This window comes from Ambystoma mexicanum, chromosome 9, assembly GCF_040938575.1.
Source record: "Ambystoma mexicanum isolate Mex_15411 chromosome 9, UKY_AmexF1_1, whole genome shotgun sequence".
Taxonomy (NCBI): domain Eukaryota; kingdom Metazoa; phylum Chordata; class Amphibia; order Caudata; family Ambystomatidae; genus Ambystoma; species Ambystoma mexicanum.
The window spans coordinates 1,290,897,844-1,290,918,489 of record NC_090931.1 but is presented as its reverse complement, the minus strand read 5'-3'; the positions used below and the strand labels follow the sequence as shown (position 1 = coordinate 1,290,918,489).

The window sequence follows — 20,646 nt, the reverse complement described above, 5'->3', positions numbered from 1 at the left end:
ACGCTTGTGTCAAGGGACAGTGATGCATGGTTAGCTTTTTTTTGCACTTGTTATTACACCAAACAGAATGGACTTTGGAATAGCTAAAGTATAATGGGTAAGAATGGGAACATGAACGGTCTAAGGAAAAGAACGGGCTAAAGTTATTTTATTGTAATTGACGATTACAGTCACAAACCTGGAAACATCTCAGCAAAGTCCTACTCTTAAACATCTGAAAATTGTTCTGCAGGAGAATATTGTGGATGCGGTTACAAAATAACTTCCCTTACCCCAGCCGGGGACTATTTGGGGAATAACAGCAAAAGTAAAACAGTTGCCAAGGCAGAAAATGCGTGCTTAATGTTTCTGGGGCAGATACAAGTGGCCAACAAGTGGATAAAAATACATGTATTGATCCATTCATTCTGCGTGGCATCATGAACCACTTGTGCGGCCTGAAATTAATGAGCACTGTGGTTTTTACACGTGTGCTTTCAGCCAACTATTGAAGCATGGTCAGGCAGAAATAGCAGAGCAATGTCGCATGTGTTGTGCCAGGCTGGTACTTTGTCTCCTACAACTTTACCTAATTCATATTAGCCATCTGAAAAGCAAAATAGGAAACTTGCTACACAAATAAGGATGGAAGACGAAGGCCATTTTGTTGATAATGGACCAGGTCACAAGCCTGGAAAACACCAGCAATATGCACTGGTTTTAGTCATTAAAGAAATGCTTATTAGACAGAATCCTCGCCTCGTAGCAAGATCGCATTGTGTCCAATTTGGTTGCAAACGGTTGCCTACTGTGCTTGATCATGGAAAGGAGACAGAACATGCCTGTGTGGCTCAAATGCACAAGAAGCTATGCTGGGGTAACGTGGCCCATTATGCATGGTAACAAAGAACATAGCTCCATAAGCCACCCTATAGCCCACCTGCCGGCTGGAAGGAGAATTACTATTCCATTAGGAATACTGGGGGGAAAGCAATATACATTATAAAAAAAGGACATGGGCCTGGAGGTGTCTAGAGGACTGTTGGAATAATGTCAGATCATTTGGAGGGTCTGCTGCTGGACAGGCCCGCTTTATGCAGACTGCTGTGGTACCATCTTGTGTGCGGAATACCCTAAAATTCATGTTTCTGTCAAATGGAAAAATATGTACATTTCACCCGTTAGCTTACTTTTTAATGGAAAGTAGGGCGGAACCGATTTACATTTCAGGTTAAAGCAAAGAAAATATTTTCCACGATCTAGTGTTTGTTAATTGAACTTGCGTAAGGTCAGCAGTATGTTTTCCTGGTATCCGCAGAAATTATAGTCAATAAAAGTTCGAATGGAGAAATGACAAACTTTTGTGCGAAATTTTTGAACTTTAAAAAAAAGTTTAGGTGTGGGGCAAGGTCAATAGTTAAGGTGGGGGCGAGGTGTAGGGGGTTGGGTGGTCTCCCGCTGCATTAGAAAGAAACAAAATGCAGTCATTTCGCCATTCAAAATGTTCATGGACAGCCTGCTTTCCTCATAAAACAAAGTATAAGTATGGACGCAGACTTGCTCCTCTGTTAAAATCCTATCGATACATCATTGTACAATGAAAAGCTTAACAGTACCATAATTCAGGTGTGGCTCTTGATAGAGCTCTCGCGTTCAATCAGAATAATTCTGATACTATTAAGTTTCATTTAATGGGTTTCTTGGACGCACATCTTGTGTTCATATTCATGAGAATGATATTATGAACTATGTTGTTAAAACTACATTTCACTGTTCATAAAGGACTGTCTTGTTTAAGGCAGCAATCCGTTTTCAAGGTCTCTGGCCAGGCAGGCATGGAAGTGGCATTTACTGATGGTGGTTTTCTCTTGAGCAAATGAAACGTTTCAATCCATATTGGGACTAACGGTATACATTTATCTTGTCAAGCGAGGTTATGCTTTCCGAATAGAATCAAAGTTTTATTTATTCATGCTCACAATGAGCCAATGAACAGCCCAACTATATGTAGATGTCCCCAATGAATCATGAAACTTATGTTGCTCTGCGTAGACGGAACCAAAGTAATCTTATCTGGTTCTCCTGACATCATCCTCGTCCATGTACAACTCAATCAAGAGTGATCAATGGTCAGTAGAGAGCACTCTTGGAGTCTACACCCTAATTCGCTAACAGAAAGTTCCCTTTAAAATGGGCCTCATTATGACCCTGGCAGTCTGGGAACTACGGTACCGGTAAGCATGCTGGTACCGTAGTTCCCGGAGCGCCATACTACGTGCTCTGCTCGCGGGTGCCGCTTCACCCGCCAGGTTTTTCCTGGTGGGTGTAACGGCACCCGCAAGCAGAGCACGTTGGATGCACCGGCACAATTGTGAATGTGCCAGTGCCCCCGACATCCCCATCCCCATTCAGCCCTATCGGGCAGAATGGGGATGGGGACGTCCTTGATTGCGGCACCCGAAAATGGGCAATTACCGGGTCCGCCGAGCTCGGCATGACCCGGTTCCTGCCCATTCACAGGTGCCGGAAAAAATGCAACTCCGGCGGCAGCCGTGCCCTTAATAAAGGCACGGCTACTGCCAGAGTTGTAATGAAGACCATTTTCTTTTTCCTTTGCTCTCATTACCCATTAACGATCATCAAACCATGAAGCTAAAGTACGGTAAGTAATTAGTGGTATTTGCCATATTGCATGAAATTGATTTCAGTTATTCAACTATTTCATGTTAAATGTTAGATTTGAAGCATTTTTTTTAAAACATGTTCTTATGTTAAACCTTGAAGAGAACAGACTAACATTTCATATTTTAGCGTGGAAGGCCTTTACTTGCCTGGACTCAAACGCTCCCTGCTGTTCAATCGGTCGGACTCTCTTTCGTGTAACCGGTAACTTCGTTAGATCAATGCATTTTGTTTCTCCATTGCTGTAAGTAAATTCCAAGACACTGTTCCACTCGCCCTGGACTCTACAGGAAACGGTATTTGAAGCATTGTGCTTCACTTCTGCGGTAACTCTACAAAACAAACAAGAACATCGTTTTAAATAAAGACAAGCAGTTCGAAGGAGAAAAGGCATCGCAGCTCCAGTCTAAATTCGTGGAAAGGTTTTGGCGCATTAACCAACAGGATAGTGACGCACTGATAACACCATTCATTTGGTGATCAAGGGCATCATGCTGGATTTCTCCTGCTTATAAATGCTTTAACAATCAAGGTCACTATGAAGAGCCAAAAAAGGGGGGGTTCTGGAAGTCCCTCTACTGGCACGAATACAGCCTATTGACCTTTTCTTGGGTGGATGGCACCCGGGAGTCTCTCTACCAAGTCTTTAGCTCACTGTCCCGTTCACAAAGGAGAAATGTCCCTGCACATCAGTCTTTGTCCTGCACAGGAGCAGTCCAGCAACGATATGCTAGGCAATTATCCTCTGAACAAGAGTACCAACAGCAACCCCAGACACGTGTTTCGGCCTAGTAGGGCCTCATCTGTGAGGTGGAGCTGTGCCTCTCTAAGAACAGTGAGCCACGTCTGGATTCCCCTGGTAACTTAGGGTGAGAGCCAAAGTTTCTTAATATGCAAACCAGGGGGGGTTCTGGGAGTCCCTCTACTGGCACGATGAGGCCCGACTATGCCGAAACACGTGTCTGGGGTTGCTGTTGGTACTCTTGTTCAGAGGATAATTGTCTTGCATTTCGGTGATGGACTACCCCTGAGCAGTATGACTGATGTGCAGGGAAATTTCTCCTTTGTGAAAGGGACAGTGAGCAAAGACTTGGTTGAGACTCTCACGGGGGCCATCCACCCAAGAACAGGTCAATGGCCCTTGTTTATGCCAGTTGAAGAACTCCCAGAACATCCTTTGTTTTGTACTATGATTAGCCACTCATGCTTCTCAATTTATCAATCAGGGAACTGGGGGTGGTGAAGGGTTGAGCTGGCCCGACCGAAGTTTGAAATCCAGAGCACAAAGCAATGTCATTTTCCCCAAGGCAAGTGTAGTTCACACACCCAAGAGTCGATAGCCCACAACCAATTGAGGATATTGCACATCAGTAGGAGGTGCCCATTACAATTTGTAACCACCAGCAGAACAATGACATTTTGTTTTAACATTTTCCATCATGCAACTGGTAAGAAGGGCTTATAAAAAAAACCTGTGGGCACAAAACCCCAACGCTGTACACTCCTTTGCAGAAAGTGGCACCAACAGAGAACAGTTTAGTGCTTGATCTGGTGTACCCACCAGAAGTTTCTAGGTCATATTGATAATGGAATATTTTTATTCAAAGGTACTGACTACAAACCTAGCCTGCTTCCTAACAGCCCTAGTACTACCTTATCAAACAAGGTTTATACCCAGACGCCAAGCATCTATTAACATTCGGCCAACTATAGATTTATCGGCCTGGGCGCGCAAACACAAGCGAAAGTTGGCTTTACTCTCGATCGACGCGGAAAATGCATTTGACCGCATGGTTTGTTCATACCTATCCAAGGTACTGCCGCGGTAACTGATGGTTTTAATCCCCATGAATAGGTGTGTCCTATACTAAATGTGTTTGATAAGGTCTGACTTCCCTAGAAATGCTATTCGTTTTCTGAACAGGGGCTATGCGTTGGTCTGTGTACTTTAAAGCCTTGTGTTGTGTTTTTATAATGTGTTTATGACTATGACAAAGTACTTACCCCCAAGACTTGACTTGTATTGTGGCCTAATTGTATTTATAATAAACCTTTTTTTAAATAATACTTCTAATTGTTGAACCCTTGGTATACTACAATATACTCAGTTGGTACAGCCTTATACCAAGAGTGGAGTTTTGTACTGTCAGTTGTATGGCTTTACTAAGCCCTTCGTTGCACTTCAGATAAAACTGTCCTAACAGTCCCAGACACCCCAATTCACAACATCCTGGGATATGTTATGTATGTCTCTGAGCTGGTTATCCAGGGTTGCATAATCTCCAGGAGTTTGAATTACGCATGTCTCCTTATGAATTGGGCTGTGGTAGCTTGCAGCCTAGCTTTGCACATATCTGTAAGGTTATGGAGTCATTCACAAGTTGACAACTACCCGTATCCCATGCAGCGAGGGCGTCAAGGCGGATTCTAAGAGGCCACTGAACCTGCCATTGTCAATGCTAACTTTTGTAAGGCAAAGCAAGCTCTCTCGAACAGGGGAAACATGTCCAGGTGTCTCCCTCTAAAAACAGTGGGCACAACTGTTTCACCATCCAACATCTCCTTTGGTGCCCTCCTGAAGCTTGTAGAACCAGTGATGTACTCCGGACCAGAAGGTCTGCATACCCTGATTGAGGGCCTCCTTTTGTGTCATGACACTGAATACGCATCAGTGATGCTCCCCCGCTGATTGCATCAATGAGGAACATCTTGGCTCATCACTTAGCTGCTGCTTTCTGCCAGAAGGCTGAGTTAAGCTGGTTGGGGCAGAGTCCCTTTGTTCTTCAGGGCTGCCTTCAAGACTGCTTACCACCAGTTGCATCTTTGCCTTCTTGGGCATTGTAAGACTCCAATCTGAGGTCGTCCTTCGTTGGGACCCTGAGGACCATCACTGTGAATCCTCAAGGGGAGACTGGAAGCATCGCAAGTCAGACTCAGTCCTAAACAATTGGATCATCTCTGCACCCATAAGTCTTCTTCACTGCAACAATCAGCTTGAGCAGTCTCTCCCAAGTATACAAAGGGTATGCAACGGACAGTGGACTTAAATCTCTTGATTGGTTTGGGGTAAATCCATCCAACAGTTTTTAAAATATTTGACAGAGAAGGGGTGCCCTCTGCTCCTTAGAACCTTTATATCGGTCTTGGTCTAACTTACCTAGAGTTGCTGGTCCCCCCCCCCCCGGGGGAACCCGTTCCATAGCCTTTTAGTGGACCCTGTAGGACCACGTAAATCCATCTGAAGTTTTTACCAACAGCCAGGCTGCGACGACTCTTTGGTTGTGGATCTTGAACGTTGGAAGATCATATTGGTTCCCTCTTGACTTCACAAATTAGTGGCTGCCATTTCTTCTTTAGAGGGACGAACAAGTTACTTACCAACTGGTAACGTTCTTTCGACTGGATGTTGCTCCAACGCATTCCACATCTTTGACATGTAATGTGCACAGCTGTGGACATTACATGTCAAAGATGTGGAATGAGTTAGAGGACACAATCCGTTTGAAATTTAAGTTCAAACTCACCTGGTTTTTCACAATAACCACACTCTAGCTATTGGATTCAGCTTACCCGAATCCTAGGGGAGAATATGTATATTGCTTTTAAAGTTTCTTATGAAACCGACTACTTGCTTATGAAATTCAGTTGGTGAACCCTTGTTCAGGAGATAGGGCTGGCTTTTCTAAGTAATAATCAGACTTTCAAGTATGTGCTTTATATTTGTAAATCCCAATATATGTCTAACCATGGTTTGCCTCCTCACTTTAAGCTGTATGCGTATTCATTTGTATTTCAAACTATAATACTGTTTTAGTTTACAGAGTTCATGGTGTCCACTTAAGACACCAGTAGTGTTTTGTGTGTGAATATATTTTTGTGATAACTTGCCATTGCTTTTGACGTAATGCACTTTATTATTACTAGATAATGTTAAATAATATATGTATTTTCAGTAAATAGCTGTGTGGACAATACTTTATTTGGTATCCTTTGTGTGTGTGTGATCTGCACTTGACACCACTGTACACTTCTTTAAATAGTGAATCATAGCTGGTCAGTCACATTCACCATAGATAGGTTTGCCTACCCCATTGCTGCTCAGTCACATTTGCCATAGAGAGGTTTGTCTACCCCATTGCTGCTCAGTCACATCATTCACAATAGAGAGGTTTGCCTACCCCATTGCTGCTCAGTCACATTCACCATAGAGAGGTTTGCCTACCCCATTGCTGCTCAGTCACATTCACCATAGAGAGGTTTGCCTACCCCATGGGACTAGCCCTGCACCTTACTACAGAATGTCTCTCTGAACCCCACACTCGTGTTCAGAAAGGTTCTCCTAGCAGCATCTCAATGGCTTCCTATAATTTGTGCCAACGCTTTTCACAATTAAGGGGTCCAGGGTTCAAATGTTCTTGGCTAGTTCATAACATCTCATAGGATTTCGACAGAGTCAAAGGTTTTCAAGATCGATTGTGTTTTAGGGCACAACATCTCTTCACAAGATATCGGGGTTTAAAGCACTTCACGGCATCACAATGTTTTGCAGCACTTCCAGGGAGTCTCAGCTTCTCAGAATTCCCAAAGCCTCCAAGTTCATGTCCTTCCACAAACTCAGTTGTTTGCAGGGCTTCAACAGTGTCTCAGCTTCTCACCCGTTTGCAGGATTACACGATGAACAGTGTTCCAGGGTTTACAGAGCTTGTCTCTTAACATGAAAACACACTCAGAGGTTTGTCTTAACTCATCTGGATACAACTTTCAATGTTTTTAATTGGAGTGTTTTGCATGTGTGTTTTTCTGCTCCATTGCCCTTGTGGGTGCTAGATTAGTAAAATAGAGAGACTATCTGTTTTTTTCAGGTAACATTTTCATGTTTCAGAGCAATTTTAGGATTCACTGTGTTTTCAGGGGCATAGCAATTTTGAGGTGCACTGCAATTGAGAGGAAAATTGCTCTTGAATGGTTCCCAGTCCTCCCGGGGGGCATAAATGTTCAGGGGTTCCCAACGCTTATAGTGCCACAGAGCCAGCATAGACAGACAAAGGTTCTCTCCAGGCTCCTAAGGGCAGCAGGATCACCAGTGCCTCCTACATGGGCTAAAGGCAACACCTACTTTGGATCACACATACTCCTTTTATAACCCTCCTCCAGGGATCGGACTGGCTAGGGAGATCCTCTCCTGCTACCAGGCTCCCTACTGACTGGCTGTCTTTAAGCCCTGCCTTTCTTCCCTTCCATCAGAGTTTGGCTCTTGTCAAATGGCAAGGGAAACCGAGTGCTAAAAACTGATACTCTACTCACTCCTTTTCCTCTTGCCAACAGTCTCTTTACAGTCTTCACTCAGTGAATTGTGAAAACATGTCAGACACTGCATTCCCTCCAGAGTGTGCACTGCTGCCACTTCATCAAGCAAGGGAGGTGGGAGCCAAGGAGGGAGGGGGTGCAAATAATGAGAATACTGCTTGCCTAGTTTTCATTGTCGAAACATGCAAAGGTGATTCTCCACAACTTACAACCACCATAAGTATGAACAATGTTTACCTCCACAGGTTTGAACTATCCATCACTTTTAAATAACAGCTGTCATTATCTTATCCTGATGGCACTCATTTCATCGAGATCGGAACAATAAAAGACTAAATTAAACCAACTTGATTCAAACCGGATGCTTGCAGTTTGCCCACAGAGCTAATGAGGCACTAGCAGATTACCCACCAACTTATCTTACCAACATGTAGCTAGCCACATTAATTTCATTCACAAAATGATTCAAACCTATCTATTCATTTCTACTAGTCAAAAGGACTGGAATGAGGATTATAAAATAGGTTTGGAGATTCTTTGTAGATGGTGTGTAGTTTATGGCAGCTCTCTTCCCCCAAGAAGTGATGTTTTCAGATTTACGAAGATCGATAACAACCCCCCTCGTGTTCTACTCCAATCTTGTAATTTCCCTTTCACTGGTTAAGGTGGGCCCAAACTCAAGTTTAGTCCCCTAGTCTGGAGGCTTAGTATTAAATAGCAATCAACATGGCATAAGTACATTCTCAACATTTGAGTAAATGGAGACTGGTTTCAAGCAATAGGATTTACACTAGTTACAACATCATACCGGTTAGGTTTTTGTTTAATTACCAAACCTATATGTACTTCCTGGAAACAGTCACAAAGAAGGCACAGAGTATTAAAAAAACAGTCAAAGAAAAATAAAGTGAGGTACACCAGCGGCCAGTCAGCAAGTTGTAAGGAAGAGAAGGGTGAGTGGGAGAGCTAGATTAGCAGGGTAGAGGGAGAGAGAAGGAAGAGGAGAAGAGGAAGGTCTTGAGGGGTTTTCAGAACTTCAGAAGATCGGGCTCAAGCGGAGAATGGCTGGGAGGCTGTTGCAGAGGAAGGCCCCTGCAGAGGATAAGGATATCCCTCCAAATCTCTGCTTGGAGAACCGGCTCACTCGTAGAAGGTTGGAGGTTAATGAGCGGAGGGCTCGTGAGGGACAGTATTTAGGGACGCAGCGTTGCAGGTAAGTCAGTCCCTGGCCTCGGAAAGCCTTGTGGACAATGCAGAGGGTCTTGAATTTGACCCTTGCAGTCACGGGAAGCCAGTGAAGGGATTTCAGTGCCAGAGAGATGCAGTCCCTGGGCTTGAGGCCAAGGATAAGTCTTGAGGTTCTGTTATGGATGAGTTGCAGAGGGTGGAAGCAGGGATGTTGAGGAAGAGGCTGTTGCAGTAGTCCAGCCTAGAGAGAACCAGGTCTCTGGAGACAGTGAGCCGCTGGGGGAAGGTGAGAAAGGGTAGAGTACCTCTGAGGAGGTGTAGCTGATACACTTTTGAGAGGTGTGAGAGGAGAAGGAGAAAGTGGAGTCGAAGATGACCCTAAGGTTTTTTGCCTCGCAGGTGGGTGCGGGCGCAGGGCCAAGGGAGGCTGGCCAGAGTGAGTGGGAAAGCGGGAGCAGGGGTCCCAATGCGAACGATCTCAGTCTTACTGGCGCTGAGGCAGAGGTTGTTTGCAGCACACCATGACTAAATAGCAGACAGTCAGTATGTTTTACAGAAAACATACTTTTATGTGCAGGTTGAGGTAGAGAACACTATTTCATAAAGCACACATGTAGATATTTGTTAGTTTTTGATTAAATGTTCAACCATTCCTACCATGCACTCAAGAAAAGATGAAAATCGCCGGTTTTAAATGGGTATTATCCGAATTGTTTGAGTACAATTGTTCGAATGATACAATTGACCGAATTACAGGGGTCCGAATTGACCTTCTGCACAATTGCATATATATATATATATATATATATATATATATATATATATATATATATATATATATATATAGGGTTGGGTTGTTGGGTTGGGGTAATAATAATATAAGGGGATTGGGTGGGAGGTTGCGAGGGGTTTCCCCCCGCACATATATCCTAATTGACTGTTTAAATTTGCTCAATTGTGCAGAAGGTCAATTGTCATTCGGACAATTGTCATTCAAACAATTGGTGTACAAACTTCAAATGTTTTTACCTAAAACAGACTTCAGTGGATCTCATCGAACAATCAAAATAGATAGATTTCTTACTTTCATAATCCCTTCAGGTTTAGCTATTCTATTTATCTGCTGGAAATATCTGTTTTGTGTTACCTGGACCGAAATAAACCTCTTGATTTTGATAGATTAACTCTCTTGTAGGGCAAGATCACCCTGAAAGTGTCTACAGGAGCCAGAAATAGCCCCTCAAGCAAGGCCCACAGGAAGGTTGAAGCTTTCCGACTTAATGGTGCCTTAGCAGGATGGAAAGGACTTGCCTCTCACTACACTTAAAAGGAGTGATGAAGAGAACAGAAAGTTAGCAATATAAAAACCTTGTGTTGTCTGTCCTGTGATAAGTCATATTGATATATAAACTGACGTCAACAGTCCAGGTGTTGGATTATCCCTTCAGAAATGGGCGCCAGCTTGACACAATAGTCGACTTATAGCAATGGTCTAGTTGCCTTTGTTTTCTTGACCAGAATTGTTTTTTCGGTTTTAGGTCAAATGACCTTTATTTTTTTCCGACTGGCAAAATAATCTATTTAGAAAACTGCTCCATGACCGCATGGGGCAGTCTTTCTAAATCAATCTGTCACGCCCCTGCCGCACATGAGTGAGCACAGGGGCTGACAGCTAGGGCGAGCCGGGTAAGTGTCTGTGTGTGCGCATGCGTGTGAATGCGTGTTGCTGTGTATGCGTGTTGCTGTGTATGCGTGTTGCTGTGTATGCGTGTTGCTGTGTATGCGTGTTGCTGTGTATGCGTGTTGCTGTGTATGCGTGTTGCTGTGTATGCGTGTTGCTGTGCATGCGTGTTGCTGTGCATGCGTGTTGCTGTGCATGCGTGTGTGTGTGTGTCTGTGTGTCTGTGTGTGTCTGTCTGTGTGTGTCTGTGTGTGTCTGTCTGTGTGTGTCTGTCTGTGTGTGTCTGTCTGTGTGTGTCTGTCTGTCTGTCTGTCTGTCTGTCTGTCTGTGTGTGTGTGTCTGTGTCTGTCTGTCTGTCTGTGTCTGTGTGTGTGTGCGTCTGTGTCTGTGTGTGTGTCTGTGTGTGTCCGTGTGTCTGTGTGTGTCCGTGTGTCTGTGTGTGTGTCCGTGTGTGTCCCCGTGTGTGTGTGTGTGTGTGTGTGTCTGTGTCTGTCTGTGTGTGCAAAGTGGAGGAGAGGAGGAGGAGCAAAGGGCGTCTCAGGGAGGTGAAAACCCTGAGGGGCGCACTTAATCGACTGAAAGAAATCGGTCTTTTTTATGTGCGACCTTCAGAAAACAGGAAATTGGCATATAACCGTTTTTTCAGGGACACAAACATGCATTTCAGCAATTAAAACTATTTCAGATTATGTTAAACATATGAATTCCAAAAACATGCTTCCTTTGGTGCTGAGTGAATTTGCTTCTGCCTAAAAATAAACAAGGCTTTGTCTAATAATGGGCATTCATCTTTTAAGATTGCCAATTTGTGGACACATCATTTTATTGACAAATGCAGTCTAGATGTTCTAAATATCCCGGATTGCTCCTGGTCTTTTTGGGATATAAAAACCCAGTCTTTTATAACTGGAGAACCCTGCGAGGTGAAGGAATGGAGGACCCCTGACGGACTGTATCTTGAACATGACAAGTAAGGAATAAGTAGAGCATTGTTTTTGTTAACACGTACCGTATTTAAGGCATGGAACAAGTTACTTAGGTGTAACTGTTGTTCTCCAGCATGGGTCTGGCATGGATTCACATGTTCATGAATATTCCCCGTCGTCAGGCTGGGAATCCTCGGTAAAGAAAAAAATCAGTATCAGTTTCGTTTCTGATCTGTCTTTCTTAGTAGTAACCAATCACTGGGTCATACTGCCCCCAGCCAATGACTGCCCTCTCCCTAAGCCTCTCCCCTGGCAGCCATCCTCAGATTTGGTGGCACGTAAAGTGGCGGTATGACCAAGTGAAGAGCCCCAGACGGGGAAGAAGGGAGGGTTTGCATGTGAATCCATGCCAGACCCATGATGGAGAACAACAGTTACAGGTAAGTAACTTGTTCCTTCTCCAGCATGGGGTCTGGCATGGATTCACATGCTCATGAATATAAGAATACATAGCAGTATACACATGCACAACCACGGGAGGTGGCAACAGGCTCAACATTAAGTAATACAACAACTCAACATTAAGCATCTCTTACCTCCTCACCAGGCTCACCTTAAGCGAACAGGTTGCGCAGCACTGCTTGGCCGACCCTGGACTCCTCCCTGGAGTCCCGATCGACGCAGTAGAATCTTGTGAAGGTGTGTGTCGACCTCCATGTAGCAGCCCTGCAGATGTCCAGCAGGGGCACACCAGACAGGTACGCCATGGTAGCAGCGATCGCTCTGGTCGAATGGGCTCTCGGACGGCCGGGCAGCGGTCGGTTTGCCAACCGGTGACACTGCATGATGCAGCCGGAGAGCCATCTGGAAATGGAAGCCTTCAAGAGAGCCTTCCCTTGATTCACAGGTCCAAAGTTCACAAACAGCTGTGATGTCTTACGAAAACTCTTCGTACCGTCCACGTAGAACTTCAGCGCTCTAGCCACATCCAGCGAGTGCAAAGTCCTCCCGGCTGGAGACGAAGACGACGGGAAGAAAACTGGCACCACCCTCGTGTCGCGAAAAGTCAAGTATGGAGGCTTGCAAGATAGGGCCTGGATCTCTCCCACTCATCATGCGGAGGTGATGGCCACGAGAAATGCTGTCTTCCACGACAGGAAATTCAACGGCGCCGAATGCATAGGCTCGAATGGGGCCCCCATGAGCCTGGTCAGCACCACGTTGAGCTCCCATGCCGGGGCAAGGGCCTTCACCGGCGGGAACGATCGGAATAGTCCCTTCATAAATTCCCTCACCAGGCGATGAGACCACAAGGACGCCCGTCCTGTAGTTCTGGTGTATCGGGAGATGGCCGCCAGATGTACCTTGATGGAGGCGAGAGCCAGTCCAGCTTAGGCCAGCGACAGTAGGTACGGCAATACTTGAGGGGCCGTAATCCGCAGAGGGTTAATCTTCTGTGCACGGCACCAGACAGAGAACCTCTTCCACTTATGTCCATAGCATTTGAGAGTTGAGGACGCCCTGGCTTTTGCAAGAACCTCTCTGCAGTCAGTCGGGATATCGTATCCTCCAAACTCTAGTGCTGCAGGAGCCAAGCCTGCAAGTTCAGCGACTCCGGGTCGTGATGAAGAATGGCGCCTCCTTCTCTGGAGTGAAGATCCGCGTCCGTCACCAGCTTGATAGGTGGGGACGCTGACAAGTCCAGAAGGTCCGGAAACCAGATCTGTCTCGGCCACGCCGGTGCAACGAGGATCATCCTGCACCTGGACCCCTTGAGCTGGTTGATGAGACGGAGCAGCAACGGCAATGGAGGGAACGCGTACAGGAACAGGCCGTCCCAAGGGAACGAGAAAGCATCGCCCATGCTCCTCAGCTGGCGAAACTGCTGGCAAACCTCTGGCACTTGAGTTTGTCGCCGTCGCGAACAGGTCGATCTGGGGTTTGCCCCACCATTGAAAGAGCCGATCCACCTGGTCCTGGCGTAGTTCCCACTCGTTGCACGAGCGCAGCTCCCTGCTGAGTGAGTCGGCGATGGTGTTTTTTATTCCTGCCAGGTGGAAGGGAACCAGAAACATCCCCTGGGCGACGGCCCAGTGCCACAGATCCTGGGCCTCCTTGGATAGGGCTGGGGATCTGGTGCCTCCCTGCTTCCGGATGTAGAACATCGTGGTGGTGTTGTCGGTGAAGATCCTCACCACTTTGTCCTTGAGGGACGGAAGGAACGATTTGAGCGCCCAGAACACGGCTCGTAGCTCCAGGATGTTGATGTGGAGAGACCTCTCCTCCGGGAGCCAGAGGCCTCTTACGTGGAGATCCCCGGTGTGGGCCCCCCCCCATCCCTCCAGGGAGGCGTCTGTCATTACCGTCTCCTGATACGACGGGGTCTGAAAGTCCATGCCTGCCGTGAGGTGCGCACGGGCACCCCACCATAGAATCGCCCGACGGAACTCCTCGTCGAGCGGGATCCTGTCTTCGAAGCTGCCCGCCGCTTGAATCCAGCGGGCGTCGAGGAACTCTTGTAGCGGACGCATCCGAAGTCTGCAAAGGGGGGCACAAGGTAGATGCATGAGGACATCATCCCGAGGAGGGACTTGATGGACCTCACTCTGGCCACATCCATGGCTAACAGGCGCTGCACCTTGCCCAAAATGGCCTTCGTCCTTTCTTCCGACGGAGATGGCAATCGCTTCACTGTATTGAGCTTCGCTCCCAGAAACAGTGCCACCTGCGACGGGACCAGATGGGATTTGGGGTAGATGATGGCGAATCCCAGCTCCGTGAGCAGGCAGGCGGTTCTCACTGCGTTCGACGGCGAGTTCTCTTGACCTTGCACGGATTAGCCAGTCGTCCAGGTAGGGGTAGACGTGGATCCCTTGCAGGACAACTGCGCCGCCACAGGTGCGAGGCACTAGGTGAACACCCTGGGTGCCGACTTTAATCCGAATGGCAGGGCTCTGAATTGGTAGTGACGCCCCTGGACTACGAATCTGAGGAACTTTGTGTCCTTTTAGAATGGGGGATGTGGAAGTAAGCATCCTCCAGGTCCAGTGACGATAGGAAGTCGCCCTCCTCCAGCTGTCCCAGCACGTGCTGGAGGGTGACCATCCTGAATTTCTGTGCCTTGATGTACTTATTCAACCGACGCAGGTCCAGGATTGGGCGCCAACCGCCTGTCTTCTTTCTGACGAGGAAGTGCCTTGAGTATACTCCGGAGCCCCGGAGCCTCTTGGGGACAAGCTCGATGGCACCTTTCTTGAGCATCGCCCTTACCTCCAACAGCAGTTGAGGGACGTGATTCTCCTTCCTGGCCACGGGAGGAATGCGAGGACACTTCTTTTGAAATTCTAGCGAGTGTCCGTGGGCCAGGGTGTCCAGCACCCAACGGTCGGTGGAGATGGACTCCCACACGCTGACAAACTTCGTCAGCCGACCTCCCACCGGGGTGCTTCGGTGGGGGCCCGACGCTACGGCCGGTTCAGTCCTGCTTGGAAGAGGCCTTGCCGCCTTGGCTTCCTGGCCGATGGCAGCGAGAGCCTCCTTGCTTGCCGCGGCCTATGTAGGCCTCCTGGGACGAGGAGCGGGCCGCCTGGCGGTAAGTAGAAGAGCCACCGCTGGATCCCTTGGAGGCTCCCGGTCTGCCTCCGGAGCTCCGAAAGGGCCGCCGTTGATGAAGGACTCCTAGGGCTCGGGCTGTTTCCGTGTCTGTCTTGATGACCTGGAGGGACTCATCCACCATCTTTCCAAACAGGTTGTTGTCGTCGAACGGCATGTCCAAAACTCTGGTCTGGACGTCCTGGCGAAAGTCTGTCGCCTTGAGCCATCCTCGTCGTCAGAGGCAAACCCTGTTGCCCAGTTGGTGAAATCCAGTATAGGCAATGTCAGTTGCCAACGTTATGGCGTGATCCGACGCCATCTCGCCTTCCTGCAGAATCTGTAGGGCCTCTGCCCTCTTGTCATCCGGTAGGAATTCTAGCAGAGGATGTCATGATCTCTGCTTCCAAAAGGTCAGGGTTTTCCCAACTCCCTTGGAAGCAGATCCATAACCCAGGTTCCGAGTGCCAACCAGTCCCAATTGGGACCTTTTGGACCCAGTCCTGGCGCCAGTGGCACCAGGCTCATAAATATGCCCAGTCCCAGCGCTGGAAGCGCCGGGCTCATAATGCTTGGGTGGACTTAGCTGCAGCAGACCATGCTGCTTACTTGCCTGCCAGTTGAGCCTCTGATCCTCTTCTGTTTGGAACTACTTTTCCTGTTGGGTGGGGCAGGAGCCACTCCCTAGATTCAGAACACTGGAACTCTTCTGGAAAGCAGGAACTCTTTTCTTACCTAGGCGTGGCTGTGGAAGGAGACACCTAAGCACTACAGGAGGCTATTTAAACCACACCCGATGGATGAATCTTGCTTTGCGTTATTCTGCATCCTCTGCAGCAGAACGCTCATCGTGTCTTCTGCATCTGATCCTGGGCCTAAGGAAAAAGGCTTACCATGCTGAATCCAGTCTTCAGCAACACCTATAAAGACAAGAAAGAACAGGTTAGCATTACGGTCTTCAGTGACAGCTCTTCACTTACCTGGTCCATCGGCTGTCACCAACGCCTCGCGCTGCATTCCGGCATCTGAAAGACAAAGGCTTACCTACTCTTCGTGCGCTCCGGAGGTCTTCACACTGCATTCCGGCATCTGAAAGACAAAAGCTTACCAACTCTTCGCACGCTCCGGAGGCCTTCGGCGCTGCATCCCGCATCTGAAAGACAAAACAAGGAGCGTTTAAAGACATTGGGGAACTTTAATACTCACGTGCCATTACTCCTTTCCACATCTAACCCAGTGGGTATTCCGGCACCCTGCAGCCGCTCCGAACTTGTACCTGCAAAATAAAAAGACAGTTAGAGCGCATCGTGAAGCAGGCAACAAGCGCTTACTTACGTGCTTCCAGACGCTTCTATTCATCACACGGGCTCCATCTTCAACTCACTTCAGCCCGTCATCTGCCATCGCCGGAACCCTGCAAAACAAGAAACATCATTACTAAAGACTTTAAAGACATTAGAATTACTCGACACTTACAGTTCGTGCAGTAAACGACGGACAGCAGTCCTCTGAAGTCAAGAGGCCTGCTCCCCTTATCGAGTGAAGAAACTGGTTACAGCACCCTGCCCCGAGGCAGATGGAGAGCACGGCGTTCACTTACCTAAGGTGAGAGCGTTAACCTTTGGGGTTCTACAGGAGAAGAGAAAGGGAAGAAGAGACATTCAATAACCCAGTTCCTTAATCCCATATTTTCTATCTGCAGACATCTTACCCTTCGAGTCAGACATACAGTGCACAGAGGTCCAGCCCAAAGAGCCAGCCGTGTGTTACACATCACCTTTGAAGATACGGTATACGCCCAGTCAAGACCGGCACCTCTACGGGAATCAGGTGAGCGTTACAGAGGAGCTATCTTGAACCAAAGCTCCCTGTCATAACGGGCCACAATTGCTAAGGCATTGGCCGCCTTAATCGTCGTCACCGCCGACGAGATGACTCGTCCCATGGAGTCCAACTTCTTGCCCTCGCTGTCTGGCGGGGAAGTGGAAGTTGAAGCTGCCGCACCTGCTGCTTTCTTATTGGCCGCTGCCGAGACGACAAAGTCCGGCGTGGGCTGGGCCCTGAGGCACAAGGGGGCGGCATTGGGGACCCGGTACTTCTTCTCGTACCTGTCCCTTTTGGCGGGTGTCGTGGAAGGGTTCTTCAGGATAGCCAGCCCCTCGTCCCAGATGTCATCGAGCAATGGCACCGCGAGGACCGTCTTTCTCTTGGCCTTTCGTCGTTGGTAAAGAAAACCTTCCTTTTTCTGTTCCTCAGGGCAGAGCTGGAAGAGCTTGGTTGCCCTGGCTATCATGGCGTGAAAAGAGCCAATTTCGTCGGGCGGAGAGGCCCGAGGGGGGTGATGACGGGATGTCCGTTGTATCATCGCCGCCGTCCGTATCGCTGTATCTGTCGCCGTATCCTCTCGAGGGTCCGGCGAGGGGGATGAGGGGTCCACAGGCCTCGCGGGCACGAAGGGCGGCGTGGGGTGGACTCTGCTTCGCTTGTTCGGAGGGCTTCCCGACGGTCCTGGATCCTCCATCGGGGTACGTGGTAACCTCGTCCTTATCTCAGTACATAAGGATTGGATCCAACAAAATAGCCGCCAAGCTATCTTGGGGCTCGGGTAATGACTGCGACGGACGGGATGGCTGCTCCACTGGGCTCTCGTCATCGCCATCGTCGCTATATTCGATCACATCAGCGGGAACCTTCCCCTGGGATCGAACCTTCTCGAACCTCTCGTTGAGGCCTATGAACCTCTCATTGAGGCCTTTCACAGTTTCCACCAGATCCTCTTCGGAGGCTGAATCCGAGTCCGTAATGGCCACCGGCCCCCTCCCCTCTTTTTCCACCGGGGTCTTCACGGGGGTCTTAACGATGGTCTGGAAAGAGGATTCCCTCCGCGGTGGCAGGGAAACTCTGGGCCCAGAGGCCGCCTCCAGGGCCATAGCCTCTGCCGGCTTCGCCAGGGTTGCTGCTGCGACAACCTCGATAGAGGCCTTTGCCGGTTGGATCAAGGCCCTCACCACCTTAGGTGCGTCCTGGGCCTTCGCTTTGGGGGGAGGGTCATCGCCTCGCTCCCCCTCGGCTCCCTTCGAGATCGACCGGGCCTCTCCAGAAGCTTACCTGGGTTCTCGGACTTCCTCTTCCCCGAACCAGAGCGCTGGCTCGTGGTTGATCGTGCCGGGGAAGTCGCGCCCTGCCTGGCAGCCGAGGAGCCTGACCTTTCGGCGCTCTCGGTGCCCACAGTGCTTGGCATTCTGTTGGGCTCCCATCGCCAGGGCGCCCTCACAGGACTTAGAAGACCGCTCAGACTTTTTCTTCGCCTTCTCACCTGCTGTGCCCTTCTCCAGCCAGGCGGCGAGGCGGGAACAACGATCTTGCTTGGTCCATTCCGACAGGTTCTTGCAGAACGCACAGTCCTTCTCCACGTGCGTCTTGTCCTCATGAAGGCAGTAGAGACATCTCGAATGCTCGTCCTCCTTGAAAACATTTTGCAATCCACATCCTGGGCAGCCCCTGAACAGCTTGGATCTGGGCGTCGAGCTTCCTTTGTCCTGGGCCATGTCCGTTGAGGTAGGCCACAGATCTTCTGGAATCCTCCAAGAAGCGCAACTCGACAAAAACTTCACCCTTAAGGGGCGTAGAAGAATTCCGAAACGGGTCCCCGTTATCGGAAGTAGAAACGGTGGAGCTTGAGGCTCTATAAAACCAAAAAAATGAGAAAATTCTCCTGAAAAAGCGCGGGAACGCAGTAAAAGCTCGAGAGCTAAAGCACGAGGACTCCCAACACTTGAACGTGCGGTAAAAATCGGAGGATGGCTGCCAGGGGAGGGGCTTAGGGAGAGGGCAGTCATTGGCTGGGGGCAGTATGACCCAGAGATCATTGATTGGTTACTACTAAGAAAGACAGATCAGAAAAGAAACTGATACTGATTTTTTCTTTACCGAGGATTCCCAGCCTGGCGACGGGGAATATTCATGAGCATGTGAATCCATGCCAGACCCCATGCTGGAGAAATATAAATTACTTAGTAAGTGGTATAATCTTTTCCAACAGATAAAAAGTGATCCTAGAACTTAACACCAGCACATAAGGCATGGAAGCCTTTCAATATGAACTACATGCCCCAGTGGTGAGTCCTTAAGGTACCCCTCTTTCATAATTAACTCAGAGAAATATATTGGGTTTTCTTTTATGACATCTGAGATACAAAAAGATATATGTTAATGTCCCTGAATTTCAGATTGAAAGATTAAGGACATTTACCTTTGACCAAAGATTGAAGCTACGACATGGTGTGGCACTAAGGAATTCCTAAACTTGAGTTCTAAAACAATAATTTGTACTCTTGAGGTATTATTACCATGTGACCACATAGTCTATTTAATAACTAATTGTATCCCCTGTCATTTGTATACAGGTGACTTACCAGTATGGAAACATTACAAAAAAGATGGTTTTGTAGTAACCTAAACAGAAAAGTAAATTATAACCTGTTTAGAGATGCATATTACATTAGAAGTAATTCTCGAAATTTAAGGAAGTAATACTTTCCTTTTTATATACACTGTCACCAGAAGATTCCTACAGAAAGGATTTGTGTGCGAATCCAAAGTGTGAGGAAAGAAGATGAGAAAGCATTAGATTTTTTAAAAGAAAAGGAAAAACAAAAACTCACCTACCCATTAGAATACTCCTTTGAATCATATGGCGTGTAATTTTCTAGATGGTGTTAGGTTTTGTAAACATCTGTGGCAGGTTATATATCTCTTAAACTCCCAAAATGGCACTGAGAGGTGCAGGGTCAGAGAGCGCAACAAAGAAGACCACCGCAAAAAAGACTCAAATTAGTTCAGTAAAAACATTGACAATGTCCAGGACCAAAAGAGGCAAAAAAGGCTAGATATATAAAAATATTATTGGGTGGTGGTCACCGACCTATAGTTAAAGTGAGCAGTGAGTTCATTAGGAAATCAAAAAAATGAATTGCTAATAACTTGGCTCGTATGACGGATTTGGCTGAAATTGTGTTTACCCCACTCCCTCCTGTTCGGCAGAAACCTGTGCAGTTCCCTTAGGGACCACTGCAAAAGGCTTAAGACTACAGGTGTTGGCAGTAAACCCAATTGGTAGCAGTCTGTACCACCCAGATTTACCTGGCAGCTGTGGCTGAGCAGCCAGACTTCTCTCAAGAAGAGTTAGACTGCATATAGAGTATACAAGATCGGTACAAAGATACAGTAGCACAAGCAAACACTGACAAGAGCTTAGGTATAAAAGTATATAATTATTTATTTAAAAACACA

General features: G+C 47.7%; 1 protein-coding gene across 1 annotated transcript in view; it reads right to left on the bottom strand.

The window, feature by feature from the left end:
- The window catches only part of OSBPL11 (oxysterol binding protein like 11), a 719,530-nt gene that overhangs the window by 105,993 nt on the left and 592,891 nt on the right, over nucleotides 1–20,646 (bottom strand). The window contains exon 11 of the mRNA XM_069616637.1: nucleotides 2,811–2,993. Within this exon, the coding sequence (XP_069472738.1) occupies nucleotides 2,811–2,993 (183 nt within the window). The remainder of the gene's footprint in view (nucleotides 1–2,810; nucleotides 2,994–20,646) is intronic.